Source organism: Gymnoscopelus braueri, assembly GCF_963280865.1.
Source record: "Gymnoscopelus braueri genome assembly, chromosome: 15".
NCBI classification, from domain to species: Eukaryota; Metazoa; Chordata; class Actinopteri; order Myctophiformes; family Myctophidae; genus Gymnoscopelus; species Gymnoscopelus braueri.
The window spans coordinates 46,553,192-46,566,519 of record NC_137620.1 but is presented as its reverse complement, the minus strand read 5'-3'; the positions used below and the strand labels follow the sequence as shown (position 1 = coordinate 46,566,519).

Here is a 13,328-nt window from a genome sequence, read left to right as displayed (position 1 = left end):
CACACAGCATCATCACCATCATCCACCTCTTTAACCGACCTATAAACCCATATTAATCTATTCTTTTTAGTCTCTCCACCATCCCGTCGACATGGCCAAGCCCCTGACGGACGCGGACAAGCGGAGGCAGATCTCGGTCCGAGGCCTGGCCGGCGTGGACAACGTGTCCGACCTGAGGACCAACTTCAACCGACACCTGCACTTCACCCTGGCCAAGGACCGCAACGTGGCCACGCGGAGGGACTACTACCTGGCCCTGTCCCACACCGTCAGGGACCACCTGGTGGGCCGCTGGATCAGGACCCAGCAGCACTACTACGAGAAGGACCCCAAAGTAAGAGATCTGAGGACCCCCCATCATCACTATCATCCTGCAACCCCCTAGCTCTCTGGTCCTTTTAGCGTTAGAAGGAGTTCTCCTTAACGCTATGGGGCTTTCCAGCCGTTGCCCGCACACCGCCGGTTGCGCAGGCTCTCGTTTTTAGTAAAAATAAAGAATAACGCTTTTGCTACTCACCAAAACAAAGACGGGTTTAAGATGTTGAAAGCCTACTTTCTATAGTGGCAACACTCTGACCCCCAGACCTCACGTCTAAAATACACTTTTTGGCCAGAAAAGAAAATATTCCACCGGACTGAAAAGTGTTTCACTTGCTCCCCTGCGCCCCCTACAGATCTGGTCAATGGCATTTTTCTGTTGACAAGATCTGTAGGGAGCGCAGTGGAGCAACTAAACCATTTTTCCATCCGGTGAAATGTTTTCTTTTCTGGCCAAAAGGTGTATTATAGACGTGAGGCGGGGGGCTCCGAGTGTTGCCACTGAGGAAAGTAGGCTTTCAACATCTTAAAACCATCTTTAAGTCTGTGTCTTGGTGAGTAGCGGAAGTGTATGTTTATGTTTACTACAGTAAGTAACATAGCGTTAAGCAGGAGAACTCCTTCTAACGCGGTGTTATGGACCACCAGAGCTACCGCAACCCTGGAGGCTGATTTGGCTACAATATTGCGAGAATAGCAGATCTACAAGCTCGCTGTGAGCTTGTAGATCTGCTATTTTCTGCAATTTGGGGCTTTTTTAATGATGCCTTTTCCCTCTTCCGCAGTCAGTGCAGTGAGTGAGCACCAACAGTGGTGCCACGCCCCCCTTCGCGAGGCTGCACGTACACAGAGACACACGCACGCGCGCCCATCCTGCATGACTCTTTTTGCACGCACGCACTACTACACACACACACACATCATTATGATGCATATATGATGATCATAATGCATTGCATCCTGCAGGAATATAATTGCACGTACACACACACACACACACACAAGTGCATGCATCATCATGCATGATGCACGACGAGTCATGCGCGTGCACTGCACACGCATGCTGTTGCTCAAGTCCGCACTTATGCACGTACGCCATCGTGCACGCACGCACGCACTTGTGGGAGTGTGTGTGAGTGAGGGGGGAGTGGAGTGCGGGTTTCCCCTCCCCCCTCCCCATTCCACTTCATTATTATCATGGTGCAGTATCAATAATCAACTGATGCTCTATATGCGTTAAACTGTCCTTTTATAGTCATATAAATGTTATATTTTCTACATGTATTTTTGTAAAAGGGAACTAGCCAGCGATCAAGACTATCCTAGATGTATTTAATCCATTCTGACATTTGCATAGATGTTTATGATACGAAAGTAAAAGTCAGACTCAATAAAATGAATCTTTGCTAGTCTTGGTCTCAGGCTCAAAGGGAACGTGTTGTATTGTTACAGCCAGGCTGTTGCTTCAGTGCGTTTTGGTCCTGGTCTCTGGTCTCTGGAGAAATGTGACATTCCTCCTGTTACATAATAATGTCAGTGTAGCTACAGATAACCTTGTCTCTGCACCGCCAGCATCCACTCTAACATGTCCTTATATAGACACACACACACACACACACACACACACACACACACACACACACACACACACACACACACACACACACACACACACACACACACACACACAGAGATAGAGAACACAGCACATAAACCAGGAAAGCATCTGTCATTTTACATTTTTGCGTTGGCTATTCAAAAATAGCAGATCTACAAGCTTGTAGATCTGCTATTTTTGAGGGATTGTTGTTGACTGAAGAACCAGGGAGAGTGAGGGATCAACCGGTTGTTAAAATATGCATTGATGTTGTTGTGTAAGAGGAGAGGATATCCCCCCTAACCCCCACCCCCCTCATTCTGTCATTTAATACAACATGGCTACACAGCATTAAAACAGGCTGTTCTGCCATGTTATGCTAGTTATACATCATGCTGCACTGTTTCCTTATGTCTCATTGTTTTGTTTAAACATATTTTTTTCTATATCATCTGTAAAATGCATGACAATCAGGAGCATGATGATATAGTATTCTTGGTTCAGAATGCTTTTTGCTGAGAAGTGAATTATAATGAGATCCTGCAGCAGCAGCATTACTGCATAGAGCATGTATGGAGGGGATGGATGCATGCCTAGAACACTGTGTACCATGGCGCAGTAGGAGGTGGGGGGGCATGACCATGCGTGTCGCACTCTGTGTGTGTGTGTGTGTGTGTGTGTGTGTGTGTGTGTGTGTGTGTGTGTGTGTGTGTGTGTGTGTGTGTGTGTGTGTGTGTGTGTGTGTGTGTGTGTGTGTGTGTGTGTGTGTGTGTGTGTGCGTGTGTGTGTGTGTGTGTGTGTGTGTGCGCGTGCGTGCGTGATGAATCACTAAGCTACACCCACCCTGCTTTCACAATTAATGCAAATCACTTCATCTCTGAGCTGGCAAAGTGTTGTGTTTTCTAGTGTTTATAGTAATGTGTGTTTGTCATGGTGGAACATGTTTATGTCAACATGCTGGGTTCAGACCAGTCCCTGTTTTTTTTTTCATTGTACAGTTCCAGTGCCCCGCCCCCCCCCCCCCCCCCCCTCCCTTCATCATCCACACACACACACACACACACACACACACACACACACACACACACACACACACACACACACACACACACACACACACACACACACACACACACACACACACACACACTAAAAAGCCTAGCTGTCTCATTTTCTTGATGCTGAATGAATAGAGCTTCAGCTGATAAAAGTAAGTGACTTCATTTAACTATAGAGATTAAGCATAGTCATGTACATGTGAAAGGACTGCAATGGAAACAAGCCGCTGGCTTTATTGCGTTGTATGATGTAAGCATAATAAACATAATACAATGATATATACATGGGAATATATTATTGCACGCTCGTCGCTTCATCTGTATCAAAAGCTAAGGTGGGAACTGGAACTGTAGGAGGAAAAACAGAGTTCAGACTAATGTATGTGTAGCATACATAGCAAGCCGGCCAAGAGGGGATTCCCCTTGGTAACCAGGACACTGGGCCTCTGAGAACACACTGGGCCCCTGGGAACACTGCTAGGCCCCTGGGGACACACTGGGCCCCTGGGAACACTGGGCACCATTTTTGTTTTTTGTTTTTTGGATCTTTTCTTTTTGGCTTTTATGATTAGATTGTTGATAGAATTGAGTGGACACAGACAGGGAGAGACAGACGGGGAGTGACATGCAGCAAAGGTCGTCGGGAACGGGACTCGAACCCGCGACGCGCTGTCAGGCTGCATTAGAGCCACCATCTTCTTTTAAGCATTTTTTCTCTTCTTTTTTTTTGCACTTTGAGGTTAGTTCAAATGTAAAGGTCATTACAAATAGAATTCATTATTGTTATTATTTCAAATATTTATTCATTTATATGTTTTATATTTGACCCTGCCGGGTGCCCACTAGGCTTCCCCTTTAGGCTAGTGGTTTAGATCAAACTGCTTTGGTTTAGTGTCAGTACCAGCGCGGTACACCTGGGCTTCAAGCCCGGGGCCTAAAATGTGAACTCCTTGACTTGTGTCCATTAGGTTCATATTTACAGTGTGAAGTAAGTGAGAGTCACTTTTTTTGACAGTTTAGAGTGTATTTATGTAGCTCTCCTGTGTGTGTGTGTGTGTGTGTGTGTGTGTGTGTGTGTGTGTGTGTGTGTGTGTGTGTGTGTGTGTGTGTGTGTGTGTGTGTGTGTGTGTGTGTGTGTGTGTGTGTGTGTGTGTGTGTATATTGCTGCAGAGTCGCTGTTGAAGTGAATGAAAAGGGTTAAATAGCACAGGGAAATGGTTAACAGCAACAATATATATTTTTCCCTTTTTATATCAATAATAAAAAATACATCTGCACACACACACACACACACACACACACACACACACACACACAGGAATGACCATGAGGATGGTGATAGTGACAGAGACAGAGGAAGGTGATTAGAAGGATATATTGTCTTGTAACACAGATATTTTAGCACATGAAGCCATCAACACGTGATGGTGAGTCAGAGGAAGGAAGGTGATTAGAATCACCTGTTGTTACTTTGGGACATGAAGCCATCACATGGGGGACACTCTGTGATGGTGACATGTGAAAGGTGTTCGGGTAGCTCAGTCGGTAGAGATCTCGCCTTTGGATCGATAGGTTCATGGGATCGATCCCGAGCACCGGCAACTCAGCGTATGAGGAGCACGGCTTGGGTGGGGCAAGTACTGGGAGCTGATGGTAGGTGTTGTAAGTACTGGGAGCTGATGGTAGGTGTTGTAAGTACCAGGGGTTTAGCTCATTGTAACAAGGATAGACTCCTGCTTTCTCGGCTGATACCGACAGTAAGCCTCTCCCAACCTACTTATTCAGATCATCATGATGAGAAATTCACTTTCCACCTGGCATCCCTATTCTTTGGGCATAGGTGAAATTTTGTAAATGTAAACATTTTTAGAAATGGCAAAAATAGCCAATCAATGACCTTGTAGATCAGCTATTTTCTTCCTACAATAAAGTATAAAATAGGGTTTAAAGTTCTTAAGATGAAGATGTTTTAACATCAGTGCAATAGTCACTACAATAATAATCACTACATTAGTCAACTAAGTCCATAAATGCACAGGAGTGGGACTTGGTGACGAGGCTTCAGGCTCGTATCAACACGTTATGACTCACTGAACACGAGGACAGACAAACACACATTTGACTCATGTAACAAAAAGACAGACAAAGAACAGACTTATTACAGTGTTTACCAACGGGGAACATTATGTCAACAACGCCACACCTTCACCGCAACCTGATAGTTCAACATCATAACATGGACATAGAGTTATGTAGTCAAAATGTTTTATGTCAATTCATGGATACACTACACACACATCGTTGCTGTCAAGCAACGATATGTAAGAGTGGTCTTACATATCATTTCTCATATCATATCTCACCGAGTCTGGTCTTCAAGATCCTAGATGCTTCTGTTCCCAAATACTTGCTTGATTTCTGCCCAGAGTGAGGGATGCTCACAGGTACTCAACCAGGGGAAGTTTATATGATCTGGTTCCCCCCAGTTTCGGGACGCTAAAGGGGAAAAATGTGTATTATCACGCTGCCACTACTCTGTGGGACCCATAAATGAATGCCCTGTACAAGAGTGTCATGCAAGCCCTGGACCGCAAGCGCGTTGCGGGTTTGATTCCGGAGCCCGACGGCCTTTTCCGCATGTCACTCCCCTTCTCTCTCTCTCCCCATTTCCTGTCAGACTTACTACTGTCCTATAAAAAATAAAGGCATAAAATCCCCCAAAAATATATATTAAAAAAATAAATAAAGAGTATCATGCAAATATTGTGTTTTATTTTTTAAATAGTAATAGAAAATGAACAGTTTTGGAAATACAAGGTTTCCACCCGACAGCTACGATGTGAGTCACACATGGATTAAAATAAAAAAATAGTGAAAGTAACGACAAGCTCGAAAGTCTCGCTATATCAACACGTGTTATATCAACACGGTTTCTAAGTGTGTGTGTGTGTGTGTGTGTGTGTGTGTGTGTGTGTGTGTGTGTGTGTGTGTGTGTGTGTGTGTTCTCTCCACAGCGTGTGTACTACCTGTCTCTAGAGTTCTACATGGGTAGAACCCTCCAGAACACCATGGTGAACCTGGCTCTGGAGAACGCCTGTGATGAGGCCACCTACCAGGTGAGGAACTTTTAGCTGTTCTGCTTCCGGGAAACTTTTATGTAAAACTTATTTTGGTGAATGATTTAGAATGTTGTCCTGTTCTGTAATGTGGGTGTTTGTTCCACATAAACAGGTTTTTGAACTTTTATGTATTTCAACGTTAATAAATGTATATTTACTTCCTTACTTAAAGGGATAGTTCACCCCAAAAAAAATTTTTTTCTATGGATTAGTCACCCCATGGAGACTTGAATTCATGGATATTGTTGTGTTTTTGTCTCATTCCTAAACCAATAATTTGATGACCATCTGTACCTGCCGGTAGGCAGCGGTTCCGGTAGGAGATACAAAGGAGACTCTTTGTGTCTCCTACCGAAACCGCTGGTCACCAAATTATTGGCTTAGGAATGAGACAAAAAAGAAATCTCTGTGAACTCAAGGCTTCATGGGGTGTGTAAATGATAAAATAAGTCATTTTTGGGGTGAACTACTCCTTTAAATACCGTTCCTGACAACTTTGTTGTCATAGCTACAGGAGGTGTCACTAAAAACTAGATCGGTTCTTTTTTATTATTTTTACAAGTGACACTCATATGGTGGAACAGTAAATGAAGCGGTACATTGTGTCATTCTAAGTGGTAAAACGTGTGTTCTTCTCTCCATCAGCTGGGTCTGGACATGGAGGAACTGCAGGACATTGAGGAGGATGCTGGCCTGGGGAACGGTGGTCTGGGGCGTCTGGCCGGTGAGTCTGAAACGAGCACAAACATGTCCGATCGCCCAGGCCTCCTCCCTACCTGCCCCGCTCGCCTCTCATTGAAAATGAATTAGATGCATCAGGCGCTTCCCTTTCCCGAGTGAACAAGCCCTTAAAAGCTTTTTCTTGCCTGCTTTTTGCCCCCAACAACCATCATGACTGCAGACCCATCTTCCAAGCTGCCAAAATTCTCAAATATTTTAGAATAAAGTTGTCTCCTCTTACATAAACACTAATTCCAGTCTGGGTTTAGAGCTCTTCATAGCACACAATCCACCCTGCTGAAATGTCACTACGATGACATCCTTCTCTCCGTCCATTCTGCTTCTTGTTCCATTTGTGTCCTACTCATTACATTACATTACATTACAGTCATTTAGCAGACGCTTAGATAGATACTTTATTTGTCCTTGCGGACAAATAAAGTATCTAAAAGCGACTTTTATCCAAAGCGACTTACAGTAAGTGCATTCAACATAGGTAGGCAAGAAAAGTGCATTCTCTTCTAAAACAAACAACAAGAGTATATCTACAGTAGCGTAAAAAAAACTGTAGCGCTAAAGTAAAAGTGCAATATATCAGCTACCTACTTTCTTAAACAGATGAGACAAATAGGAAAATCAAATGAGCAAGAGCTACTGCAGATTGTCAACACTATACTACTATACTAGAATTCTTCATTCTTTAATTTGACTTTTTTTTTAGAATGTATGTGTTTAAAACATGCTTTTGTGGATTGTGATTGTCACGTTGCTGTTGGTCATCGTTGATTTGGAAAGCACTTTAGGTGGACTCCTGTTGTTTTAAATGTGCTGTGTAAGTACAGATGACTTGACTTTGCACTTAATACACTCAAGGTTTTGGCAGAGCCTCCCTGATGCTCCAAGTTGAAAGAAAAGTCAAAGCAGTAAATAAATGAAACAGGCTGTGGAAGCTGCAGAGCTAGATGCAGCCTGTCTGTCTGTCTGTCTGTCTGTCTGTCTGTTGGCCGCCAGCTGCTGTTCTCTCCTATAAATAGACCCAGACACTGATGCTCACTGGACTGGACATAACGTCTCTCACTGTGTATACCTCTCTCTCTCACTGTGTATACCTCTCTCTCTCTCTCTCTCTCTGTCTCTCTCTCTCTGTCTCTCTCTCTCTCTCTCTCTCTCTCTCTCTCTCTCTCTCTCTCTCTCTCTCTCTCTCTCTCTCTCTCTCTGTCTCTCTCTGTGTGTCTATGTCACTGGACTGGACATAACTTGTGTGTGTGTGTGTGTGTGTGTGTGTGTGTGTGTGTGTGTGTGTGTGTGTGTGTGTGTGTGTGTGTGTGTGTGTGTGTGTGTGTGTGTGTGTGTGTTTCTCTCACTCTCTCTGCCTCTCTCTGTCTGTGTCTGTTGTCTGCGTCTCTGTCTGTGTCTGTCTGTCTGTCTGTCTGTCTGTCTGTCTTTCTGTCTGTCTGACTCTCTCTCTCTTCACATTAATCTCATGTACACACTGATAGTGTTCTTGCACTAATATTTATGTTATGAACAGTAAATACCAGCTGCTATGCTCATGTACCTTATTTATAAAATAATTTACATAATGTTTGGATGGATATGCTATAAATATGTAATACGTTGTTGTCTTTCCTTGATTCCTTCTTTTTTTCTTCTCTCTCTCTCTCTCTCTCTCTCTCTCTCTCTCTCTCTCTCTCTCTCTCTCTCTCTCTCTCTCTCTCTCTCTCTCTCTCTCTCAATTCAATTCAATTCAAAGGGCTTTATTGGCATGATAAAACATACGTTTACATTGCCAAAGCAGAAAGCACAATACAACAATACAGCAATACAATCAAAACAAAAAATATGTACATTTGAAAGTCAGAATCAATAGATCAATTTCTATGTACCAAGATCACTGGGTGCAGGTATAGTGCAGGAATATACACAATGATTAGTCTTTAGGGTGGTTGTGTTCCGTTTGATATCCTTCTCCTATCACAGCAACTCACAAATCTTGCTGCTGTGTTTGCACATTGTTGTACTTCGCCCAGCAGATATGGGAGTTTTTTGTCATTGGTCATGTTTTCAAAATATCCGTGTGTGGTTGTAATCTGTGGGAAGTATGTGTCTCTGATGTCTTGGTACAATGGACAGACGGTTAGGAAGTGTAGCTCGGTTTCCACTTCATTTTGTGTGCAGTGGGTGCATAGTCTGTCTTCTCTCGGGATACAGGTCTGCCTGTGACGACCTTTCTCGATCGCAAGACTGTGCTCACTGAGTCTGTACCTAGTTAAGATATTTCTTTGTTTTGGGTCGGTCACGGTGCTCAGGTATTCTGCCACTGCGTATTCTCTGTTTAGGGCCAGATAGCATTCTAGTTTACTCTGCTTTTGTGTTGCCTCTTTCCAGTGTGTCAGGTAGTTTTCCTTTTGCTGTTTTATAATTTGGTTTAGTCCAATGGGTTTTCTATCTCGTGGCTCTGTTTGTGTTTGTGCCCGGAGTTCCAGGGCCAGCTGGCTGAGGGGGCATCTCTCTAGGGTTTCGCTGTGTGTGAGTGCCTTGTTATGGAGTGCATCTAGGTCGCTTTCTTTTAGGTGGTTGTAGAACTTAAGTGCTCTCTTTTTTATTTCTCTCTCTCTCAGCATGTTTCCTAGACTCCATGGCCTCTCTGGGTCTGGCTGCATACGGCTACGGTATCCGCTATGAGTTTGGCATCTTCAACCAGAAGATCGTCGACGGATGGCAGGTACAGTAATGTTAACACTGCATACCATCTGTCATCATGTCAGCACTGAGAAGTACAATGTAAATACTTCACATATGTAAGCCTTGCCGAGCCATGTGTGTGGTGCATAGGGCAGGAGCCTACCTCCTGCTTGTGTAGCGTGAGGCAGCTTGATGGACAAGTACTCCTAGACATGACGCTAGTATGCAGTGGTGGAAAAAGTACTCAAATTCTTTACTTAAGTAAAAGTACCAATACTGCAATATAAAAATACTCTGCTACAAGTAAAAGTCCGGAATTATAAATTTACTTGAGTAAAAGTACAAAAGTATTGGCATCAAAATGTACTTAAAGTACCAAAAGTAAAAGCAGATCTACAAGCAGATCTACAAGCTCACAACGCGTTGCGATGCGACGCGTTGTGAGCTTGTAGATCTGCTATTTTCAAATAGCCTATAGGTATAAAATAGGGCTAAAGTGGTTAATGTATGTTTCATAATATCATAATTTATATCTGAAAAGTAACTAGTAACTAGAGTTTTCAAGTATATGTAGTGGAATAAAAGTACAATATTTGCCTCTGAGATGTAGTGGAGTAGAGGTAAAAGTATTGGAAATTGGAAATACTCAAAATTGTACTTAAGTACAGTACTTAAGTAAATGTACTTAGTTACTTTCCACCACCGCTAGTATGTCACAGGGACTTACCAGACCCATAGAGAGAGAGAGTTACGACACGCTTTGATCTCGCCGCAAAGCGGGCCGCTATGGGCTGTAGTTCCAAACATTGGAACAAAAAAAAAAACATTTATTGAGGAACCATGTGTTGTGATTGACGTCTTCGTACAGGTGGAGGAGGCAGATGATTGGCTGAGGTACGGCAACCCCTGGGAGAAGGCCCGCCCCGAGTACATGAGACCCGTTCACTACTACGGACGAGTGGAGCACACCCCCGAGGGGGTGAAATGGGTCGACACGCAGGTCACACTTCTTACACACCTTTTAAAGCTATATTATGTCACTTTTTAGGTGAATAAAATCACATTTTGTTCAATCTGTATGGTTGTTACATTACAATATAACTTATACAACTGGGGTGTTTGTATTTGGTCTCCCTGCTCTTCTTTTGAGACTTTTAGATCCTGTGTCTAAAAATGTTTCCTTAAAGAGGTGGTGCCATGGTTTTAAACTTTTTCTGTTTTTCATGTGTCTATGAGGTTGATAGAACTTCATTAAGCCCCCTGGTGGTGTTTTTATGGTGTTTTATGTCTTCTCTGACTATTTTGAGTTTCTACCTGGAGGCTGAAACCTTGAGGGTCAAACGTGCCAATAGAAAAACAGCGCTTTAGTGACATAGTAAAAACATACCATCCCCCTCATTATCATGGTGTGGGCATGAGGAGGAGGAGGGACTAAGACAGGTGGGTGGTGCTAAGGTGGTGGAGGAGGTGCTAAGGTGAGAACCAGGTATACTTAATGAACTGGAGGCGTGTCCACATAAAAACAAAATTTTAATACTTTCTGTACACTTTTTTGAAAAAAATCTTCCTCCTTGTATACCAATCATAATACCTGATGATTATGTTTTAGGGGGGGAAAAAATCACTGAAAATCACGGCACCCCGTCTTTAAATATTTTCATGTCAAGGACCCCCAAGTCTATATGTAATAGTAGTATGGTAGTATTTGGGCTGCCGACCCCCATCTGAAAATATGCCAGGGACCCCCATAAGAAAAGATTTGTCAAGATTTGTCAAAAAGACAAAAGACGCTTTCTGAGCTTGTAGCTTGTTTCGAATAGCTGAAACATAAAATGGGGCTTAAAGACATAATGAAATGAGAAAATGATTTGTTCACACTTTTAGAGCATACTACTGAGGACATTTCTATCATTAGATCCCCGAGGCAATCATGAAAAAAAGGTATTTCATGAATAAATATCCTGCATCAGCTTTTATTCAAATTGTCAATTTCAATAAAAGCTGATGCTGCTGAGCAAGAGCAGCGTGCAGGATTTTTGTTCATGAAATACTTTTTTTCATGATCGCTTCTGTTGTCACTGTCCAACGGACTTTGTATCTGAACAAAGTGGATGTGTGAATATTTTCTTTGCATGTATGATGCCAAAAAGATGCCAAAAAATGTATCCATGCCAACGTACTGCGTGAGTACGTTTGATAGGCCCTTATGAATGGCTGCATTTCACTGGGAAGGATTTAAACACCGGTTTACGTGTACATAGGGGGATACACTAGAAAGCAGAGCCATGCATTAAGGCCGTTTCAGACAGGGGGACTATTGACGCGGGCGTTCTCAATCATTTGTCGTTTCGTCCTCCTGCACGTAGCCTGGAAAAAAAGCTGACCACGAATCCACGATCCAGCGCTTGCATGAAAACGAATTTCACGGCACCGCCGCCCGCTTGCCTCTCCGCGCTTCAACCTCTCCGCGCGTCCCAACTAATCGCCAGCCTCTCATTGAAAATGAATTACTAAGGCGCGTCGATTGCTATCCGTCTGAAAGGGCCTTTATGCTCAATTTATACTGTAGTGCACATAGGAGCAGTGTTGATTTTGACAGCAAATTTTTATTTAGTCATAGTCTTTTTGAATAAAATTCCATTTAGTTTTAGTCATATTTTAGTCATCTGAAATACTTTACTATTAGTCTAGTTTTAGTCGACTGTACATAAGATTTTAGTCGACTAAAACTACAGTTGATTTAGTCGACTGAAATGTATGTTGGCGGTGCCTTGATGGCGTCGTAATGGCAGATTTTACACTTGGTTGTATGCTGAAAATAGCAGATCTACAAGCTCACAACGCGACGCGTTGTGAGCTTGTAGATCTGCTATTTTCAGAGCGCAACACCCGAGCGCAACCAAACATAAAATGACTTGTCTTTTAGTTCTACTGGATCTCTTCTCCACTAGATCCCTCACTAACATTTTAGTCTAGTTTTTATGTGTTGACAAAATAGGTATATTTAGTCTTAGTTTTAGTCATCATATCTTAGTTTTTATTTAGTTTTTATTTAGTTTTCGTCAGTGAAAAAAGGTAGTCGACCAACATTTTCGTCATAGTTTTAGTCGACGAAATCAACACTGCACAGGAGTCTTTACGAAGTTAATACCCAACAATACTTTCCACGACTTGCTCAGTGGAACCCCAGAAAAGGCGAGTAGAGTGGAGCTGATAGCAGATAGCATGCAGTGCAGAAAGCACACATTATGTAACATTTGTGTTTTTGCGCACTGGCACAGTCAGGGAGCATGGGAAAGAGTCGTTGCAAGCATTACGTCAGTGTGGGCACTTTCCCGCAGCCCTTTGATCATTGGTCCGAAATGACAGCCAATAAGAAGTTGTCGATAGGTCAAAACACTCTGGACATTGGTGTTTCGCTTTTTATATAACTATGTGAGAAGGCTTCCTGATTTATTTAGAATCATTCCTGTGTGTTGGTGTTGTAGGTGGTGTTGGCTCTCCCCTACGACACCCCGGTCCCTGGCTACAGGAACAACATCGTCAACACCATGAGGCTGTGGTCCGCCAAGGCCCCCTGTGAATTCAACCTCAAAGACTGTGAGTGGGTTTTAAACTTCTGGCTGACGTGGAACATGTAGGTTAATAATGTGGGGGTCATCCCCATGTTTCCAGGGTCCCATGTGTCCCATATGTCAGTGTTTCTCAAACTTTTCCATGTGTATGGCCATGGACCCCCATCTGAAAAGGACTTTGTGCCAGGTGGTGCCCCCATAAAAGATTTGTGTTTTTAAAACAAATGTATTTCGGGTCCTGCCTATCCGAATCTCT

General features: G+C 43.1%; 1 protein-coding gene across 1 annotated transcript in view; it reads left to right on the top strand.

The window, feature by feature from the left end:
- LOC308101674 (glycogen phosphorylase, muscle form) overlaps nucleotides 1–13,328 on the top strand; it is a 44,387-nt gene continuing 31,059 nt past the window's right edge. The window contains exons 1-6 of the mRNA XM_080451117.1: nucleotides 1–334; nucleotides 5,988–6,089; nucleotides 6,738–6,816; nucleotides 9,434–9,537; nucleotides 10,366–10,497; nucleotides 12,986–13,097. Coding sequence (XP_080307243.1) covers nucleotides 92–334; nucleotides 5,988–6,089; nucleotides 6,738–6,816; nucleotides 9,434–9,537; nucleotides 10,366–10,497; nucleotides 12,986–13,097 — 772 coding nt within the window. The 5' untranslated portion in view covers nucleotides 1–91. The remainder of the gene's footprint in view (nucleotides 335–5,987; nucleotides 6,090–6,737; nucleotides 6,817–9,433; nucleotides 9,538–10,365; nucleotides 10,498–12,985; nucleotides 13,098–13,328) is intronic.